Here is a 21,117-nt window from a genome sequence, read left to right as displayed (position 1 = left end):
TCACCCACCTCACCTACCTCACCTCACCCACCTCACCTCACCTCACCCACCTCACCTCACCCACCTCACCTCGTCTACCTCACCTCGTCCACCTCACCTCACCCACCTCACCCACCTCACCTCACCCACCTCACCTCGTCTACCTCACCTCGTCCACCTCACCCACCTCACCTCACCCACCTCACCTCACCCACCTCACCCACCTCACCTCGTCTGCCTCACCTCACCCACCTCACCTCACCCACCTCACCTCGTCTGCCTCACCTCACCCACCTCACCTCACCCACCTCACCTCGTCTACCTCACCTCACCCACCTCACCTCGTCTACCCCACCTCACCTCGTCTACCTCACCTCACCCACCTCACCTCGTCTACCTCACCCACCTCACCTCGTCTACCTCACCCACCTCACCCACCTCACCTCACCTCGTCCACTCACCCACCTCACCTCACCCACCTCACCTCGTCTACCTCACCTCGTCCACCTCGCCCCCGACCGCTGCCTCGGGTCCCCCCGCGCGTTCCTCCGTGCCGGGCCGGGTGACGTCTGCGGGGGCGAGGGCCGCAGTTGGCGGCGCGCGCCGCGGCTGCAGATTCGCCGCGCTCGGCGGCAACGGCAACAATAAATTAATAATAACAATAATATTGTTGTTGTTAAATCTCGACCTTTAAAATTAGCTTTGGGTCTTTCGGTACGGTCACGAAGATAGGTTCAAATTATTATTTAAAAAAAAATTGAACCCATCTACGCAGAGCAAATCCACAACATTAACAATCCGAGTACCTTCGCCCAGTAAATGTGGATTTGCTCTCCAAACACACCCGGTGCTGCTGTACCAGTAACGAAGTGTCCACGTTTTGTTTACGTTACAAACCCCTTACTAATTGGCTGTGTCGGGTTTAATGACACATTTATATAAACCCCTAACCCCGCCCATATTATGGATGATAGCCTACGCGTTAAACTAGAATTTTATTTATTTTTAATTAAATATTGGAGGAAATCCGAAAAGCTATTACGCTCTTTTTTTTGTAATGTCTCAGTAAGCAGTGTCAAGGGGCATCAGAACGCTACACGAACATATTTTAAAATATGTTGTTGTTGAAACATGAGGTTTTTTTTTTAGGGGGTTAGGTCGTGTAAAATATAAATGTGTCGTGAAACCCGCCACCACCCGATAGGCAATTAGTAAGGTTTGTCGCGTAAACAAAACGTGCCAATTCGTTACTGGTTGAGCACTCTCTCACACCTTTGTAGTTACACGATCTAACCCCCCCGCCCCCCCCCCCCAAAAAACCCTTAATGTTAATTGGTCGCAAAATGAAATAAATGAAATCAAGAAAATATTTTCTTGCTGTGGTTTTCCCACCTGATGATGACTGCTTGTGTTGCAATCGAAACGTCGTGATTTCATTTATTTTATCTTCTACCTACGTGACTTTACCGAAAGAACCAAAGAGTGTGGATCCCCTGCAGTCGCGAAAACTTCAAATCTAGATTGGTCGCAAAAGTCCAGGTGTTAAACTAAACAATGTTTTATTTGACCTGGTAAGGCGGCCCACTGAGGTACTGTATAGCTATTTTAACAGAAGCGAACTTGCTATCACAAATGATAGCTCAACGAAGTGGCCGAGCGTGTGGAAATTTATAGCAGACGCCGAAGACTCTAAACGCGTGATGTTGATTCTAAATGTGGAGGGGAAATCCGGAGGACCCGGAGAAAAATCCAAGCGACCACGTGGAGAGAGAGAGACATGCAAACTCCAAATATAGAGACGTCAGGGTCAGGATCAAACCGACGACCTCATGGATACCAGGCAAGGGAGTTAACATCTCGCCAGCTCGGCACCGGCAGTTTCACACGACCTCAGGATGGATCAGAATCTGTCTTTATTCTGGAGGAATCTGATGAGCTATGAAGCTCTTTTTTTAAATATCACAGATGTCCAGTAGGTGGCGGGTCAGAAAGTTACAATTAAAAAGTAGAAGACAAAAAACCACGATAGGATTGCAAAGTACAGGAAAAGGTAAACAAATCACACAAAACAAATATTTCAAGTGGTGACACTAAACACCGCTGAAGGAACAAAGGTGGCTGCGTGTTCATGTAAACGCTCCTGGTACTATTCGCACATGACGAGAAGTTGCCCGGAGTCGCAAAGACACCGCCCAACCCGTGTGAGATGTTAACTGCCTCGCTCGGTGTGCAGGAGGTCGCGGCTTGGATCCCAACCCTGACACCTGCTGCTGCTGCTGCTGTATATTTGGAGTTTGAATGTTCTCCCCGTGTTCTCGTGGATTATTCTCCGGGCCATCTGGTCTTTGCCCACTCCACATTTAGACATGCGAGTATCTGGCCACTGCTATAAATCTCCACACGACGATAAGCCACTTCGTTGAGCCATCATTTGTGGCTGGGTCACTTCTAAAAACACTCAATGGGCCTTGCCTGGTCAAACAAAAAATATAGTATCCATAATCCAGGGGTTTTTTTGGGTTAGATCGCATCTATGTGTCGTTAAACCCACCACCACCGACACAGCCAATTAGTAAGGTTTGTCACGTAAACGGAACACGCCAATTCGTTACTAGTACACCACACGGGTGTGTTGGAGAGCAAAGCCACAACAATCTTGATTTGAAGCTTTCGTGACTGCAGGAATCCATACTCTTTGGTTCTTTCGGTAAAGTCACGTAGTAGGTAGAAATAAAATAAAATTAATCACGACGTTTCGAACGCAACACAAGCGTTCGTCTTCAGGTGAAAATCGTGATAGCTGCGATGTCAGCTGCGAGCAGCACGATGTCTGGTCGCAGCAGACGTCGCAGCTATCGCGATTTTCACCTGAAGACGAACGCTTGTGTTGCGTTCGAAACGTCGCGATTCATTTTATTTTTACCTACGTGACTTTACCGAAAGAACCAAAGAGTATAAAGCCACAACATTTTACAATCTGGCCATGGTACCCGTACTCACATTGTAAATGCTGTGGCTTTGCCCTCCTACGCACCGATCGCGAAAGCCTACGTGTTAAACAGTACAGCAGTTCATCAACCGGTGGACAGCAGCAGCAGCAGCGTGCGGTGGCCACCAAACAGGAAGCGTTCAGCGACACTCAGACGGCGCAGAGGTCACGTCGATAATGGACGATGGTCTTACGAGCTTTCAAGAAACCGACTTGCAGCAAAAGATACGCTTTGCAAAAAAAAACTTTATTTACAGGAAGCCACGGGCATTTGTCTCGAGATCGAATAAGGAAGGGCGCCGTGTTGCACACGCCTGCGACAGAGGGCTTTCCGCGACGATTTCGATGAAGGATTACAACAACAACAAAAAAAACACCAATAAATTATAAACAGAAACACACAGGAGCACAGCTCAGCAATTTGAACGACTGGATGCAACGGGGAAGGAGTATCCAATGCCAAGTTCTTGAGTAAATATCAAGGACAGAGTTAATGGCAGATGGATGGCCATGGTTGCCAAAGTCTTGGAAAAAGCACACCGCACACGCACAGAGAGAACAAGGCTCTGTCTCTCACCTGTTGCATGAGCAATTCACAATCTGGTCGGCTGTACATACACAGCCCAGCCCATTCTGGACCTGCCGTGTGCCTAACTGGTGTGCTTTTGTTGTGTCTTGCAATTCAGGGTCTCCATCTCGTTTGCTGTGCATATAAAAGCGCAAACAACCCAACGTCTATATCATTAGACCCCCTTTGCCGGTACCAAAATATAATAATATAATAGGGTTTTTCCCCTTTTTTCTTTTGGCGTCATCTGGTCGAGCACCAATTGAGACGAGGCTCAAAAGAAAGCTGTCTCTGGTGTGGACCAATCAGTTTCAAGGACAGTGTATATATTATCAGTGGGTTTTTTTTGCAATTTGACTGCAAATATTGTAGTTAATGCAGACATGAATCCTCGTAAAAAGGTTTCTGTTTTGTTGCCAGAAAAAAGGGGAAAAAACCCTATTATTCTATTTTGGTACTGGCAAAGGAGGTCTAATGATGTAGATACTTACCCCGAGCCCTCATTGCTTTGATAGTGCATTGTCTTTGAGCTGTACGCTTTTTGGCGTCATCTGGTCGAGCACCAATTGAGACGAGGCTCAAAAGAAAGCTGTCTCTGGTGTGGACCAATCAGATTCAAGGACAGTGTATATATTATCAGTGTGTTTTTTGTTTGCAATTTGACTGCAAGTATTGTGGTTAATGCAGACATGAATCCTTGTAAAAAGGTTTCTGTTTTGTTGCCAGAAAAAAGGGGAAAAAACCCTATTATTATATTTTGGTACTGGCAAAGGAGGTCTAATGATGTAGATACTTACCCCGAGCCCTCATTGCTTTGATAGTGCATTGTCTTTGAGCTGTACGCCTTTTGGCGTCATCTGGTCGAGCACCAATTGAGATGAGGCTCAAAAGAAAGCTGTCTCTGGTGTGGACCAATCAGATTCAATGACAATGTATATATTATCAGTGTGTGTTTTTTGTTTGCATTTTGACTGCAAGTATTGTAGTTAATGCAGACATGAATCCTTGTAAAAAGGTTTCAGTTTTGTTGCCAGAAAAAAGGGGAAAAACCCTATTATAACCCATTGTCTAGTCAGCTGTGTGTACAGCTTGCCGCTTGCTGTCATGCCTGCAAGCCCCGTGGCAGCCTGGCCACTTCGTAAATCACAGTCAGCGGAGTTCCCGGCAACCTCCCCCGCTTCCTTGTCACGATCCTTTTGCGCGGCGTGGGGAAACAATGCGCTTGCAAACGCAACGAAGCCTTTCCCCAACTTCGGCTTAGTCCATCACCATCCCGTCCAGCTGCCCCCGCGCCGCCCTTGTTTCCTCACCCAGACCTCGCCACCCCCACCCAACGAGCCCGATGGGGCCCGCCGCCCCCGGCCCCTTTCTACACAAGCGCGATCGAGCACATGCGCCTGTGCCTGTTGAAGTGGCTCGACATACTGAAGCTCTTGCCGCAGGCCTGGCACGCGTAGGGCCTCTCGCCCGTGTGCATGCGCATGTGGTACTTGAGGCTTGAGTACTGCGCGAAGGAGCGGGGGCACACGTCGCACCCGTACGGCTTCTCGCCCGTGTGGATGCGCTGGTGCGTCTTGAGGCTGGAGCACTGCGAGAAGGCGCGGCCGCAGGCGCCGCAGCGGTACGGCTTCTCGCCCGTGTGCGTGCGCCGGTGCGTCTTCAGGTTGCCGTAGTGCGAGAACGTGCGGCCGCACACGTCGCACGGGTGCGGCTTCTCGCCCGTGTGGATGCGCATGTGCCCCGCCAGCTGGTCCGGCTTGGCAAAGCACCGCCCGCACAGGCAGCACTTGTGCGGCCGCCCAGGGTCGGCGTCCGGAGACAGGGCGCCGTTCCCGCCGCCCGGCGCCGCGGGGCACGCGTGCGAGTTCGGCAGCTGCGCCGGGTAGACGGGCTCCGGCAGGTTCTCGACGCATCGCCGGGTAGCCAGTCCTTGGTGCTGCTGCTGCTGCTGCTGCGACAGGTGCCGCTCTTGCTGCTGTGCATTGGTGCGTATCTTGGCCGCGAGCACGAGTCGCACCTTGTCGCTCTGAAGCGAGGTGACGTCCTCGATTGCGAACATGTGATCGCCGCCGAACGTGGCTTTACCTGGAGGGCGAGGAGGGGGGCACAGAGGAGGAACGGAGAGACGAGGCGGTTGGTTGCGGGAGCTACAGCTGACCATTGTGAAGGCCTCTCCGTTCACAGAGTTAACTGCGACGATCTCTTGACATATTCTGGGGAAAATTATAGCAACACCGTTGTTCGCCGAGATTACAATAACTGACTGGCATTCGGTAGAAATGACCCGGGGCCTTGCCTAAGTGGTGGGAGCTTGTCGACGGAGCGGCCTCCCCACCGCCTGAGGAATCCCATGAAGGTCGGCCACCTAACCTCTCACCGCTGTGCAACGGCTGGGAGCTGTGACCTGCAGCACAGGTGTTGCGCGCACACGCACCCACACACACGTGTAACGCGCGTGCAAACACACGCACGGAAACATGCATGGACACGTGGTGTGTGCGAACTCATCCACATGGTCACATGATGCGCACTCAAAAACAAAGGTATTCCCCGTATAGCCTTTAAGAGACTGTTGGGGAAAGTGCTGTTAGCGAGCACCCTATGAAGGGCGGCACAGCACACGAGGGGGTGGGTGGGTAGCACCACGCCCAGCTGCCTTTGTCTCCCCAGTGCTGATAGTTTACACACTGCATCAGGAACTCATTTATGGCTGAATAGACCTCGGGGAGGCCTATGACCGGTTGAGATATCCATCACTGATGATGGCCGTGAGCGGGAACCGAAATTAGGTCGCCGAGTTCGTAGCACAGAGCGCTAACCACGACGCTACCACACGGACATGCTATGTATGTTGTATGTATGATGAACTTCTTTCGCACCGTACATAGCTAACCATGCTAATTGGAGGTGTGATTAGCGCACGGACATGTGACGTGTACAAATACACACACACACGCACGGGCACGTGACGTGCAAGCACACACACGCACTGGCACACGTAACGCGCAGGGCCAGCGCGCCAGTCAACGGGTGACTCAGTGCGCCCAACCCTACTGCAACACGAGGTATGCTTCCCTGCTCCTCTCTCACATCATCAGCAGCATTATCATCATCGTCGGCCACGACCTATCGAAGGCCTTCCTAAGCCGTCACACCACCTCTCTCACGGTCCCGTGATGCCCCATTCAAAGTAGCGGAACGTTTTTGGAGATACCTGGCACGCTTTCAATTTTAATGCCCTGGTCCGAGTGGATGGTGCTGGACGTTTCCAGGGAAGGGACATCTCCATCCTCGTCTGCGAATAGAAAATATAAAAACGTAAACACCGATTCAGTGGCTCGCTCCGGTGTTGGCTTCAGCACCGCGGGGTAGAGTTGGCATGAGCGAGATAAGTGATTTGTGGCTCGCATGATCTTTGGGACACTTCCTTCTTTCGTACGGCTGCCGACGTAAATGCATGCAGACTACAATTTCACGTTCATGTGGTCAAGCCAGACAACTGCGTCAGCAGCAGCAGCAGCAGCAGCGGAGTGTATTGCCGTGATGCCTCCTTCGCAATCGTGGATTGGGCATTGCGTCGTTACACGTTGTACGATCGAGATCTCGATGAGCACAGTCGCATGCTACTGGAGAGTTTTTTTTTTTCCATTTTCCATTCGTGCATCAGGTATCCGCATCTGCCCACAGTGTCGTGCGGCGGATGTGATTTAGGGAGGACCATGGGCAACTTCCTGGATGATCAAACCCAGTGGATCTTTCGGGACACTTAAAGACGGTCAAGTGCGGTGCTGAAAGACGGGTGTTTTGGCAAGGAGTGGTAACGGCGTCTGAGCGACTACACGAGCTGGGAAAGCAGTTCTCTCCTCCAGCAACGGTGGGGCTGCTCTACCCACACGCCCTGCTGCGCGGAGCAACAATGTCCGTCGCACGGCGGTCCAACCGACAGACATCTTTAAATGCCCCAGAGCATAAAATAACAATCGATTACTTGCACAAGCGAATTCCGTGCCCGATAGTCAAGGCTTGGCAAAAAAAAAAAGATTCTATCAACACGCCGTCGCACATCTACTGTCATCGAAACATCTCGTCGCGCACAACGTAGCTGACAAGGGAAGCTGCACTGCGATTGATGAAACGTAACTCAAATGAAGAGGTGAACAGCGGTGCGGTGCTTACAGGACTGGTTCAAGTAGTGGCCGTCCACTCCATGATCTTGATCTTGGGATGGGTCGTTGCCTGCAGAGAGAGCAGAATGCATGAGGCACAGTGGGATTCATTCATACACATTCGCACGCTTACGACACCTACATTGAATCAGCTGTGCGAGAATCAATAATTATTTTTTGTTGGCTATGTAGCGAAGTTCAACATACGTACATACATTCTTGATTTATGGAAATCCAACGCCAATTTAATCTTCCTTGTATGGCTGATGTTGATAAAGAGCACCGACTATTAATTTACACTGAGGCGGTTGAGCCAGATAATTGCATCGGGAGGAGTAGAGGTGCGGTGTGTTGTTGCTGTGATGATACCTTACATCCGTGTCTGTGAATCGGGCATCGAGTCGTTATACACATATTTCCCCACGCTTTGGCCGAGGTTCTGTTTGTGCGATTCCGCGCTGTACTTACGGCTAACCTATTTCTGCCCAAACTTCTGGCCCTCCGCTTTTTCCCCTCCACGTTTAGGAACACGCAGTTAAGACTATTTAGATAATGTTGCTGCTGTAAATGTCCAAATTATAAGCCACTTTGTTGAGCTATCATTTGTGGCCAGGTCGCATTTGAAAAAAATAAGCTAATACCTTCAGTGGGCCTTGTCTGGTAGGATGGGGATGGTTTTGTTTTATTTGTTTGTGTTTGGGCGATGTTTACCTTTCTTGTACTTTGAATATTTTTGCATTGTTGGTTGTTGTAACGTTCTTACCCTGTGCTCCGACTGGACATCTGTGAAAAATAGCTTCATAGCTCATCGGATTCCTCTTGACTACAAACATTCTTATTCAGAATTTTACTCATTGTGCGGCTATGCCGTCAGGGGTGGGGCCACATTGTCTCCTGCGGTTTCGCTTTGTGCTGCCTGCCCCCCCCGCGCCCCCCTTTTGTTTTGGAATGCATCTACCGCATAGAAGCGAGGGAAACCTGTACATGATGTGCGGAGTGGATGGCAGCCTTCGCACGTCGCCCACTCTGTTCAAGTGAGGAATCACGACAACTAATGGCATCATCATCACCGAACCGGCGACTGAACATTAAGTCAACAGATCTCCCGGTCTCCAGAGCACAAAAGCTGCTTGATCGGTAAAATAATATGACGGATACGAATGAGTTTGCACGCATACACGAGAGACAAACTTGATCGATGAGGCAAACGAAACGAGAAAGTGCAAATGGAAGAGTACAAATGAGAGAGTAAGCAGAGAGACAAGACAGACATAATGCAGGCAGACGGTAGACGAAGTAGAAGTGACACAAACGAATTAGACAGACACTGCTGCTCCCCCCCACACACACACACAACTTTTGGGAAAAGTTCTTTTGTTAGCGAGCACCTATGAAGGCCGGCATGGTGTGATGTTTACACACCACACCAGGTACTCATTAGAGGCTGAGTCGACCGAGGGGAGGCCCACGACCGGTTGAGAAAATCGTCACTGGTATTGGCCGTAAGCGGGAATCAAACTCGGCTCACGCGGGCTGATAGTGCAGCGCGCTAACCACTACACAACACACACGCGTGCCACGCGCACACACCCTCCGAGCGTGTTCAAAAGCGTCGGGGAGTAACCGTACGAGCGCGAGAGGTGTAGGGTTCATCGTTGTATGCCCAATGAAGATGATGACGCCGACGACTGCCGATGGAAGTCTCACCGGCACTCGGGTATTCTCCATTCTCGTCCCCGGCGTGGTACTCCTCCCCCGGGCCGCAGACCACTCCGTGGATTCGGCCCAGCCTCTGCATGGACACCGACAGCTCCCGGCTCAGTCCACCAAACAAGGTGGCAAGCACCTCGATCAACCCCTCCAGGGTCACGTCCCTCACCACGCCGGGCGACGTCTGGGGCGGCCCGGTGCCCTGCAGGGCCTTCACCACCTGCCGCAGCACGGCGTAGAAGCCGAAGGGCAGGCGGTCGCGCGCCGTGGCCAGCAGCTCGGCCCGCACGAGTCCATCCCCGACGCAGGCGCGCAGGACCCCGTAGTCCCGGATGCCCAGCTCGGAGTCCATGGCCCGGGCCACCTCCGCGTTCATGCCCTGCGCCTCCAGCCACGCCGGGAAGTTCCCGCTCGGCTCCAGCACCGCGGCGCACGCCATTCCTGCATGGTTCGGGCCGGGTGGCAAAAAAAACGCACGGAAAAATCTGCAGAGCTGGAGGTGCGCCGCGGGTAATATTGGTGACAGCTATGAGCCGGGCGAATATTCGGTTTGACTACAGGTGAATTGTCTAACGCGGCTACAACACGGTGAAATAATGCAGTATTAACTGGCTAGGAGAGTTGATACAAGTTCCACATTTATCTGTGGCTCATTTATTACAATGAAGTATAACGGATGACTGCCTGGGTGTGTTTCTTTCTCTAATGCCTGCGATGAGACATCGATGTAAAGTCTCAAAGACCTGGGTTAAAGTCCTAGCCGTGGGTGTTTTTCTCGCTCTTTCTCTCTGGAAGCTTATGTCTACGATGAAACGCTGAGCCAGCAATTCTGGGGGGGGGGGGGGGGGGGCATGGGTTCAAGCCCGGGTGGATCTGGGTGTTTCTTTAAGAGCTGGAGGCCACGTCAAAGATCACGTTGAGAGGTGTCCTAAAGACGAAGCCCCAACGCTGGGTTCTATTCCGAGCAAGTAATCTCGAAGACACAAACACGGCACTTATTCTCCCGCTCACACCCGTAATTAACGCGCCACTGCTGATCTATTCCAGCAGAACTCGAGAAACCTGCTATCACCAAGACTGCCAAAGTTGCCAGTGAGGCAAATAAGAAACGCACCCAAATCAAAATCGAGGACGGGTGGGCATGAGCTCCAGCCTCCGCAAGCCGAGGTTTTTTTTTTTTAAGTGGCCCTCTGCTCTTGCTATAAATGCTGCGTCGTATTAATAGCAACAAGTGTATTTTTTTCTCTTGCAACGTACCGACTATGTAGTACTATACTTATTTTTAGAAAACCATTCGCTCTGCCTGCTGACCCGTCCATACTCTTGCTGACCCGCCCAAACTGAACATCTGCGAAAATGAGCTTCATAGCTCATCAGATTCCTCCCAGTCAAAATAAAGATTCTGATTCTCAGAGGTGCATAGACCACTCCATAACTGCAGCAGAGTTGTACTTTTTAACTGTCTTGATAGAGTGAATATATGTATTGGAATATTATTATTGGGAGAACCAGTGGTGCAGCGGTTAACGCACTGGCACCGTGAACTCGTCAAAACCCGTGTTCGATTCCTGGTCAGAGCAAACATCAGCGGCGAGTGACATCTCCAAACCGGTCCTCGGACAACCAACACAAACTGACCAGCGCGGTGAAGTATGGTCAAACAAAACCCATGACCTACATCACATGGGAAGGCCTTAGTCATCCAGCAGTGGAGTGATTCAAGGGCTGTGAATATACCACACTGGCTAAAGTTGGTAGTGGGTTCCAGGACACGGAGACGGCAGAATAGAAGCAGCACTATTTATTTAAACCTTAACAAGGGTTACACTAGAAGGGGTAGCGGCCCCTCCACCAGTATAACTCAGGAACACACCCCAGGCTCTCTAGCCTAAGCTCTAGGCTCCCAGTTCCTCCTGGTAGGGCTCTAAGGGAGGCTATCAGATCCGGCCCTGGTTAGGCACAGATCTCGGCACCCCGCCGACCAGACCGGCCCTTAGAAGGACTCTGACTCTGGGGCTCTGGGGCCGCACCACTGGCTTGCTGTGCCAGCCCTGAAAAGGGCAGCGGTCACAGGAGTTCCAGGGTCTCACCTAGCTGGCCTTCTTTCTTCACTGGTTGCTTGAGCCTCGGGCCCCACACTCTGCCCCGAGCTCCCTGGCTCCCCGCACTTTATACCCACTGGAGCCTTAGCGGACGTTGTTGTAGCCACCAAGGTGTGGGTGAACCACACCTTCCCGTGCCATGTGTTTATTCCCCATAGCACCCCTACAAATGCGGTCAGGAGTCTCCGATTCACAATCAAAAGGTTGCAAGTTCTAATTCCAGCCTGGGGTTCATCTGAGCCGATCAATCATCCCCGGGGGTCTGCGTAATTGAGTCACGCTTTGCAGGATTGCCAATGGTGTTTGTCGTGTCGAGAGAACAGTCCCTTCCCATTACACTGTGTAACAAATACATGTTAAGTTTGGTTCATATGTTGTTTTTTTCTGACTGTGTGAACGAAAGGACACCAAATTCGTCTGTTTTTTTCAGTGAAAAAAAGGTCAGTTTCAAAATATCACTGTCCTGGTCACAAAAGCAAAGTTTGTGGGGAATAATAGCTGTATTCTATACTTTTTAGGCATAAGCAATTACGAAATAACACTTACTACCCAGGAACAAAAATTGTGTTACATAGGGTTGATGTGCAGCGCCAACTACAATTTTCACACCGAGCTGGTTTAAATGAGCCAGATGGTTGTGTTAGGGGTAGCAGAGCGGTGCTTCGACGCTTCCTACGTATTTGTGAATCGGGATTTGAGTCGTTATACGTCCCACGGTTCTGTTCTGGGTGACCACAGTCGCACACTGAACCGGGTTGGGGGGGGGGGTTAACTTTCCATTTGTGCATAATCATAGTCAGTGATGACTAATCTACTTCTGGATGAAAGTCTCCCGAATGTATGCATGTTGAACTTCTTTTCGCCACCGCACGTAGCCAACTGTGCTAATCGGAGGTGCTGGGAATGGACAGCAAACTAAATATAACAATCAGCTATGAAGAAATTAAATAATAATAGGGTTTCTTCCCCTTTTTTCTGGCGACAAAAACTGAAACATTTTGCAAGGAATCATGTTTACATTAACCACAATACTTGCAGTCAGAATGCAAATAAAAAAACACAATCTAAAAATGTATGCATTGTCCTTGAAACTGATTGGTCCACACCAGAGACAGCTTTCCTTAGAGCCTAGTCTCATACGGTGTTCGACCAGATGGCGTCATCTGACCGCAAGTATTGTGGTTAATGTAAACATGATTCCTTGCAAAAGGTTTAAGTTTTGTCGCCAGAAAAAAAGGGGGAAAACCCTATTATTATATTTTGGTACTGGCAAAGGAGGCCTCATGATGAAGAAATTAGTTTTCAATTTCGATGTAAAAGTGTGCAACTCCAGCGGCTTACCAATAATCTGTCGCCAACCCTCACGGGGCTCATTTATTGGTGGTTTATCAGTAAATTTTGATTTAAAGCTTTCGTGACTGCAGTAATTAATATTCTTAGCTCTTTCGGTAAAGTCACGTTTGTGTTATGGTCGAAACGTCGTGATAATTTTTATTGTTTTATATATTTTATTGTTTCCCTTCAACGTGACTTTACCGAAAGAGCTAAGAATATGGTTTATCAGTAGTTTACTAGTTTAAATAGTTATTCATTAAACCCCAGCCCTCAACGTTTACAGTAGCATGGCCTTGCGGTAGCACGCTCAAACCACTTGTCGCAGGGCTTCACGGTTCGAATTCTCGTGCCGCCCCGGTTATCACTGCGGGAATAATAACCGTGACACCACTACGCACTGTCTGCTTCGCACACAGCCGACGTTAACTCACTCCCCCCCCCCCCCCCCCCCCGAGGTCATTCGCAAGAGTACGGCCATTCTGTGCCGGCATCCAAGCCGACCACATTCGAAAAATTACCCACAAATTGCTCAATTGAGATCGCACTATATTTTTGTTATTTTACCAGGTAAGGGCCCTACTGAGCTATAGAGATCGTTTTTCAGAAGCGACCTGGCTATCACAAATGATAGCTCAACGAAGTGGCTTATCATCATCATCACGTGGAAATGTATAGCAGCCAAATACTCTAAACGCATCCATGAGAGGTTTTATTTGGGGGTTAGATCGCGTAAATATGTGCTGTTAAACCCGCCACAGCCAAGCAGTAAGGTTTGTCACGTAAACAAAACATGCCAATTCGTTGCTAGTACAGAACACCGCTGTGTTGGAGAGTAAACCCACAACATTGACAATTGGAGTACGACGTTTTGCCAGCAATTACAAGTAGCATCATCAGGCGACAGCCAGATAAACGTCTGATGTTGATTCTCAATGTGGAGGGGGGGGGGAAAGACCGGAGAACCTGGAGAAAAAAAATCCACACAACCACGGGGAGAGAGAAAGAGAGAGAGACACGCAAACTCCAAATATACAGCAGCAGGCGTCAGGGTCGGGATCGAACACACAACCTCCTGTGTACCAGGCGAGGTTGTTAACATCTCCTAGCCACCGTGAGGATGATGAGACGCGCAAACTCCAAATATACAGCAGCAGGTGTCAGGGTCGGGACCGAACACACGACCTCCTGTGTACCAGGCGCGGTTGTTAACATCTCCTAGCCACCGTGATGATGAGAGAGAGAGACACGCAAACTCCAAATACACAGCAGCAGGCATCAGGGTCGGGATCGAACACACAACCTCCTGTGTACCAGGCGAGGTTGTTAACATCTCCTAGCCACCGTGATGATGATGATGAGAGAGAGAGACACGCAAACTCCAAATATACAGCAGCAGGCATCAGGGTCGGGATCGAACACACAACCTCCTGTGTACCAGGCGAGGTTGTTAACATCTCCTAGCCACCGTGATGATGATGATGAGAGAGAGAGAGACACGCAAACTCCAAATATACAGCAGCAGGCATCATGGTCGGGATCGAACACACGACCTCCTGTGTACCAGGCGCGGTTGTTAACATCTCCTAGGCACCGTGGCACCCCATAGCAATCATCGCCCCCTTCCAGAGAACTAATGGCTCGGATCACCCTTGCAAGCGAGACTCCTATCCTGGCCTCTTGACTTCTCGGCTGATTAAACAAATGCAACTTGAAACTTAATGCGGTTTCTGCAGCGTTTGCTCTCGTTTCACCTGTTGCCTCGCGTGCTTGGTAGTCGTAGCAGTCGTTTGTAAATCGCGCTAAAGTGATTTGCGAGCAGTGTATCTGCAAGTCTATGAGTTTGTCAAGCGTTAATAGCGAGCGAGGTTACGAGTCTTCGGTAGCCCGGTGAGTTTCTAATTTCGTAGGCTATAAAGTGAATTATGAATCGGGTGGCGTATTCAAAGTGCGAGTTACTGCGTAATACAAGGAGGTTTGCGAGGAGTTTATAAGGAGCGAGTCATTGAGGAGTTTGTAGTGAGTTAAATACCAATTGAGGAGATTGTCGCGAGTTACTCAGAAGTTTAAGTTCAGTTCGTTTATTTGGTAGAGCCCTGTGAGCCATTTGGCTCTTGAATCGGGTGCATCAGCAACAAACAAAAAAAACATGAACAAGAAAACGTCTTAAAGTGACTATGTGACTGTGCGAACAGAAAATCCAGGGAAAAAAAACAGCTAAATATTCCTGAAAAAGCACCGCACACCAACGCTGTGTGCAAAAATCCCAGAGGGATGGGTGAGTTTATGGGTGAGTTACGAATTGAGCGGTGTACAACGAGACTGGGGTATATCTTGATTTAAAGCTTTCGTGACTGCAAGGATTCATCTTCTTTGGTTCTTTCGGTAAAGTCACGTAGAATGATAATAAAATAATAAATTGTCCTCCAGACAGTCTCGTCCCTTCACCTGATGAAGGCCGCTTGTGTTGTGGCCGAAACGTCGTGAGAATTTTATTGTGTTATTTTATTTTATCAATTTATTATTTTATTCTCATTCTACGTGACTTTACCGAAAGAACCAAAGAAGAGACTGGGGTAGTTTATAGTGAGTTACTCAGCAGTTTATGAGTGATGTGGTTCAGCACGAGCGAGTGATGGGAGTAGTTTACACGTAGATATTCGTATTGCACGTTGAACTTGCTTCGCACCGTACGTAGCCAACCGTGCTAATCGGAGGTGCTGGGGGGGGGGTAGGACAACAAACTAAACACAAACATTTGTTTGAGTGATGGAGTAGTTGGTAAGTGATGGGGTATAAGTGAGTGTATGCAGTAGTTCACGCAAGTTATGTTCAGGAGTTTATGATGACGGATGGGAGTTGATCAGAAGTTTGAGTTATGGGGAAGTTCATAGTGAGTGATGGGGAAGTTTATAACAAGTGAATGATGGATTAGTTTACTGAGTTAATCAGGAGTTTGAGTTATTGGGAAGGTTAATAGTGAGTGATGGGGTAGTTTATAACAAGTGAATGATGGGTTAGTTTATTGAGTTAATCAGGAGTTTGAGTTATTGGGAAGGTTAATAGTGAGTGATGGGAGTAGTTTATAACAAGTGAATGATGGATTAGTTTACTGAGTTAATCAGGAGTTTGAGTTATTGGGAAGGTTAATAGTGAGTGATGGGAGTAGTTTATAACAAGTGAATGATGGATTAGTTTATGGAGTTAATCAGGAGTTTGAGTTATTGGGAAGGTTAATAGTGAGTGATGGGAGTAGTTTATAACAAGTGAATGATGGGTTAGTTTACTGAGTTAATCAGGAGTTTGATTTATTGGGAAGGTTAACAGTGAGTGATGGGGTAGTTTATAACAAGTGAATGATGGGTTAGTTTACTGAGTTAATCAGGAGTTTGAGTTATGGGGTAAGTTCATACTGAGCGATGGGGTAGTTTATAACAAGTGAATGATGGGTTAGTTTACTGAGTTAATCAGGAGTTTGAGTTATTGGGAAGGTTAATAGTGAGTGATGGGAGTAGTTTATAACAAGTGAATGATGGGTTAGTTTACTGAGTTAATCAGGAGTTTGAGTTATTGGGAAGGTTAATAGTGAGTGATGGGAGTAGTTTATAACAAGTGAATGATGGATTAGTTTACTGAGTTAATCAGGAGTTTGAGTTATTGGGAAGGTTAATAGTGAGTGATGGGGTAGTTTATAACAAGTGAATGATGGATTAGTGTACTGAGTTAATCAGGAGTTTGAGTTATGGGGAAGGTTAATAGTGAGTGATGGGGTAGTTTATAACAAGTGAATGATGGGTTAGTTTATTGAGTTAATCAGGAGTTTGAGTTATGGGGTAAGTTCATACTGAGCGATGGGGTAGTTTATAACAAGTGAATGATGGATTAGTTTACTGAGTTAATCAGGAGTTTGAGTTATTGGGAAGGTTAATAGTGAGTGATGGGGTAGTTTATAGCAAGTGAATGATGGGTTAGTTTACTGAGTTAATCAGGAGTTTGAGTTATGGGGTAAATTCATACTGAGCGATGGGGTAGTTTATAACAAGTGAATGATGGGTTAGTTTATTGAGTTAATCAGGAGTTTGAGTTATGGGGTAAGTTCATAGTGAGTGATGGGAGTAGTTTAAAACAAGTGAATGATGGGTTAGTTTACTGAGTTAATCAGGAGTTTGAGTTATTGGGAAGGTTAATAGTGAGTGATGGGGTAGTTTATAACAAGTGAATGATGGGTTAGTTTACTGAGTTAATCAGGAGTTTGAGTTATTGGGAAGGTTAATAGTGAGTGATGGGAGTAGTTTCTAACAAGTGAATGATGGGTTAGTTTACTGAGTTAATCAGGAGTTTGAGTTATTGGGAAGGTTAATAGTGAGTGATGGGGTAGTTTATAACAAGTGAATGATGGGTTAGTTTACTGAGTTAATCAGGAGTTTGAGTTATGGGGTAAGTTCATAGTGAGTGATGGGGTAGTTTATAACAAGTGAATGATGGGTTAGTTTACTGAGTTAATCAGGAGTTTGAGTTATGGGGTAAGTTCATAGTGAGTGATGAGAGTTGTCTGAGATAGTAAGTAGTTTATGAATGTATGGAGTAGTTTTAGTGATGGTGTAGTTTATCATAAGTGAGCGATGGGAGTAGTTCACTTAGTTAACGAGGAGTTTGTAATCGATTGATGGAGTAATTCATAGTGAGTTATAGGAGACGTTGTTTTAATGAGCTAATCCGTAGTTTAGGGGTCGTCCATAAATGACGTCACGCGATTTTGGACGATTTTTGACTCCCCCCTCGTCATACGGCGTCACAAAAAGTTAGACCCCCCTTCAAATGACGTCACAAAGCTCTGCTCCCCTCCCCCCCCAAAAAATATAAAACATGCTTCAAATCGCTTTAAACTATTGTCATTGTAGTGCGTATTAAATGTAGCGCTGCACTGATGTTGTAGGAGAGAATATTTATTAAAAAGTCTATTTAATTAAGTAGAACGTATTCTTGGTTCTTTCGGTAAAGTCACGTAGAAGGGAAAGAATAAAATAATAAAAATATAAACAATTTTTTATATTTTTATTATTTTATTAAAACAATGTTTTATATTTTTATTATTTTATTGTTTCCCTTCTACGTGACTTTACCAAAAGAACCAAGAATATGAATCCCCGCAGTCACGAAAGCTTTAAATCAAAATTTAAGTAGAACGTGTTGTCTATATTTATTTAAAGTTGCCCATTTTGATGTGACGTCACATTTCTCAAACCCCCCCCTCCCTCGTCACACATCGTCACAAATGTCTGACCCCGCCCCCCACCCCCTAGGTGCGTGACGTCATTTATGGACGGCCCCTTATCTTGAGTAAGTGATGGGAGTAGTTTCGTGAGTAATTCATAGTGAGTGATTGAGTAATTCATAGTGAGTGATGTAATGTTTAATTAGATAGTCATTAGTTTACATGAGCGAGTTGTGTATGGAGCAGTTGAGCGAGTGATGGGGATAGTTGATCACAAGCGATGGGGATTATTGATCACAAGCGAGTGATGGGGGTTATTGATCACAAGCGAGTGATGGGGATAGTTGATCACAAGCGAGTGATGGGGATAGTTGATCACAAGCGAGTGATGGGGATAGTTGATCACAAGCGAGTGATGGGGATAGTTGATCACAAGCGAGTGATTGGGATAGTTGATCACAAGCGAGTGATAGGGATAGTTGATCACAAGCGAGTGATGGGGATAGCTGATCACAAGCGAGTGATGGGGATAGCTGATCACAAGCGAGTGATGGGGATAGCTGATCACAAGCGAGTGATGGGGATTATTGATCACAAGCGGGTGATGGGGATAGTTGATCACAAGCGGGTGATGGGGGTTATTGATCAATCACAAGCGAGTGATGGGAGTTATTGGTCATAAGCGAGTGATGGGGAGTCAGTCGACCCAGTAATCCAGGAGTTTTGAGCGATGGCTTCACTCACCCAGTTATAGTCCGTAGTTTCCAATGAGCGAGCTATCGACACCGGTATCTCGCCGTGGATTGTCTAACAAACAAACAAAAAAAAGCGACGTTTAGCAGGAACTCCCTCCGGCTGTCAGATCGGCGTGGTGGGTGACGAAAGGGGAGGACAAAAAAATTAAAAACCCCTCCTCTCTGAATCCGCACGCCCGCTCACCAAGAAGACACAACTTTCTGCAACAGCAGTGCTAAATCTAATGATCGTAGTTGGTTTTAAAACACGCAAACACACGCGCTACTGTAGTTGTTGTTGTTGATGTTTAACAGTAGAGACGCGACCACTACCACGACCATCGCCGCCGACTCAACGCCCTCCGCTAGCCGCAGATTCGCCGCGGTGCCTCGCGCTCGATGCGGGTGGGGGGGAGGTGGTGGGGGGAGGTGGTGGTGGGGGGGTGGTGAGGGACCGCGGCGAATTTGCTCCGAGGCGCAGAGCAACGAACGATGTCAAATTTCGATTTGAAGTATTTCGTGACTGCAGGGATTCATCTTCTGTGGTTCTTTCGGTGAAGTCACGTAGGTAGAAAAATCAAAAAAATCACGACGATCATCTCATGATGATTGTTTTGTGTTGCAATCGAAACGTCGTGACTTTACCGAAAGAATCAGTAACCCATGTGTTCGACCGGTGTCAATCGGAGAAAGAAGGGGGGCATAAATAAATAAGTGACATCATCGTCAGGTGTGTTGGGGGGGGGGGCACTGGCTGTGTGAAGAGTCATACCTGTCACCCCCCCCCCCCCCACCACTTAGGGGCCGTCCATTAATGACGTCACGCGATTTTGGACGATCGTCACATGGCGTCACAAAAAGTTAGACCCCCCCCTCAAATGACGTCACAAAGCTCTGCCCCCCCCCCAAAAAATATATAAAACATGCTTCAAATCGCTTTAAACTATTGTCATTGTAGTGCGTATTTAATGTGGCGCTGCACTCTGATGTTGTAGGAGAAAACATTTATTAAAAAGTATATTTAATGAAGTAGAACGTATTGTCTATATTTGCGGATTTTTATGTGACGTCACATTTCTCAATCCCCACCCCCCTCGTCACACATCGTCACAAATGTCTGACCCCTCCCCCCCCCAGGTGCGTGACGTCATTTATGGACGACCCCATAGGTGCTCGCTAACAGCACTTGCCCCAACAAGTATGTTAAGGCTATACGGGGGGGATATTTGTCTTTGTATTTGTCTCGATTATCCACCTACCGGTGGTCATCTCAGTCAGCCAACCCATGGCACCTGCTGGATCTGTCCCGTGACCTCCTCAAAGTGCACCTAGCCTGGCACAGGCGCCGTGGTTACGTCACCGTCACTTTGGCGGGTATTGGTATTGCTGAAGATTGTTTCGAGTTAGTTGGCTACTGCTGATATAAATGTTCACGTGACGGTAAGCCCCTTCGTTGAGCTATCATTTGTCGCCAGGTCGCATTTTGATGTGACGTCACATTTCTCAAACTCCCCCCCCCTCGTCACACATCGTCACAAATGTCTGAACCCCCCCCCCCCCCCCCCCAGGTGCGTGACGTAATTTATGGACGGTCCCTTATCGGTGCCCTACCTTCCCTGCATAACAATACGGCTAAACCGTATAGGATGACAGGTGTGGTCTAGTGTGGTGTATAGTGTAGTGTATAGTAATGTAGTGTATAGTAGTGTAGTGTATAGTAGTGTAGTGTATAGTAGTGTAGTGTATAGTAGTGTAGTGTATAGTAGTGTAGTGTATAGTGTAGTGCAGGGGTGTCCAAACTTTTTTTCCCGAGGGCCACATACATACAGACAAATAAACGAAGGACTGGGCCACTCACTAGACGTGAGGTATACTGCCTCACTTCTCATGCACTAGTATTGGCAAAATCAATCAAATGCAGGTAAATTTCGTTTGATAATTGAACATGTTTGAAGAAAAAAAGCCTCCATCATAGCTCTCTATTAGTAGATTTTCATTTTATTTTTTACAAAAAGGTTGGCAGGTCATTCTCTCAGTGACAGCCTCAGATTGGTTCTTAGGGTGCTGATCCCCCTTCATTGTCCTGTATGAAGGGAGAGACAAGAAGAGAAATAGGGGATGTGGATATTTCAAGCTTATTACACAAATAAATTATTGGGTTTGTTAACACATCAACTAACGTTTGTTAAAAAATTGTCATCAACTTGAATTGACTGAATTTATTAAGTAATTGGGCTTATTAACAAACGAAAACTGTGTATATTTTTAACTCGACTGTAATGGAAAGAATGTTGCGCTCAGTGGGAGCAGTGATGCTGCGCT

General features: G+C 47.6%; 1 protein-coding gene across 1 annotated transcript in view; it reads right to left on the bottom strand.

Annotated features, from left to right (window-relative positions):
- LOC116941591 (uncharacterized) overlaps positions 1–19,205 on the bottom strand; it is a 44,597-nt gene extending 25,392 nt beyond the window's left edge. Inside the window, exons 1-8 of the mRNA XM_076068092.1 lie at positions 18,806–19,205; positions 9,410–9,853; positions 7,713–7,772; positions 6,751–6,831; positions 5,833–5,940; positions 4,909–5,621; positions 4,623–4,729; positions 478–667 (exon numbers count right to left, since the gene is read on the bottom strand). Coding sequence (XP_075924207.1) covers positions 478–667; positions 4,623–4,729; positions 4,909–5,621; positions 5,833–5,940; positions 6,751–6,831; positions 7,713–7,772; positions 9,410–9,851 — 1,701 coding nt within the window. The 5' untranslated portion in view covers positions 9,852–9,853; positions 18,806–19,205. The remainder of the gene's footprint in view (positions 1–477; positions 668–4,622; positions 4,730–4,908; positions 5,622–5,832; positions 5,941–6,750; positions 6,832–7,712; positions 7,773–9,409; positions 9,854–18,805) is intronic.
- Positions 19,206–21,117: the final 1,912 nt, after the last annotated feature.

Source organism: Petromyzon marinus, chromosome 1, assembly GCF_048934315.1.
Source record: "Petromyzon marinus isolate PM22_M1 ecotype Great Lakes invasive population chromosome 1, UKy_Petmar_22M1.pri1.0, whole genome shotgun sequence".
In the NCBI taxonomy this organism is placed as follows: Eukaryota; Metazoa; Chordata; class Hyperoartia; order Petromyzontiformes; family Petromyzontidae; genus Petromyzon; species Petromyzon marinus.
This window is presented reverse-complemented; position numbering and strand designations above follow the sequence as displayed.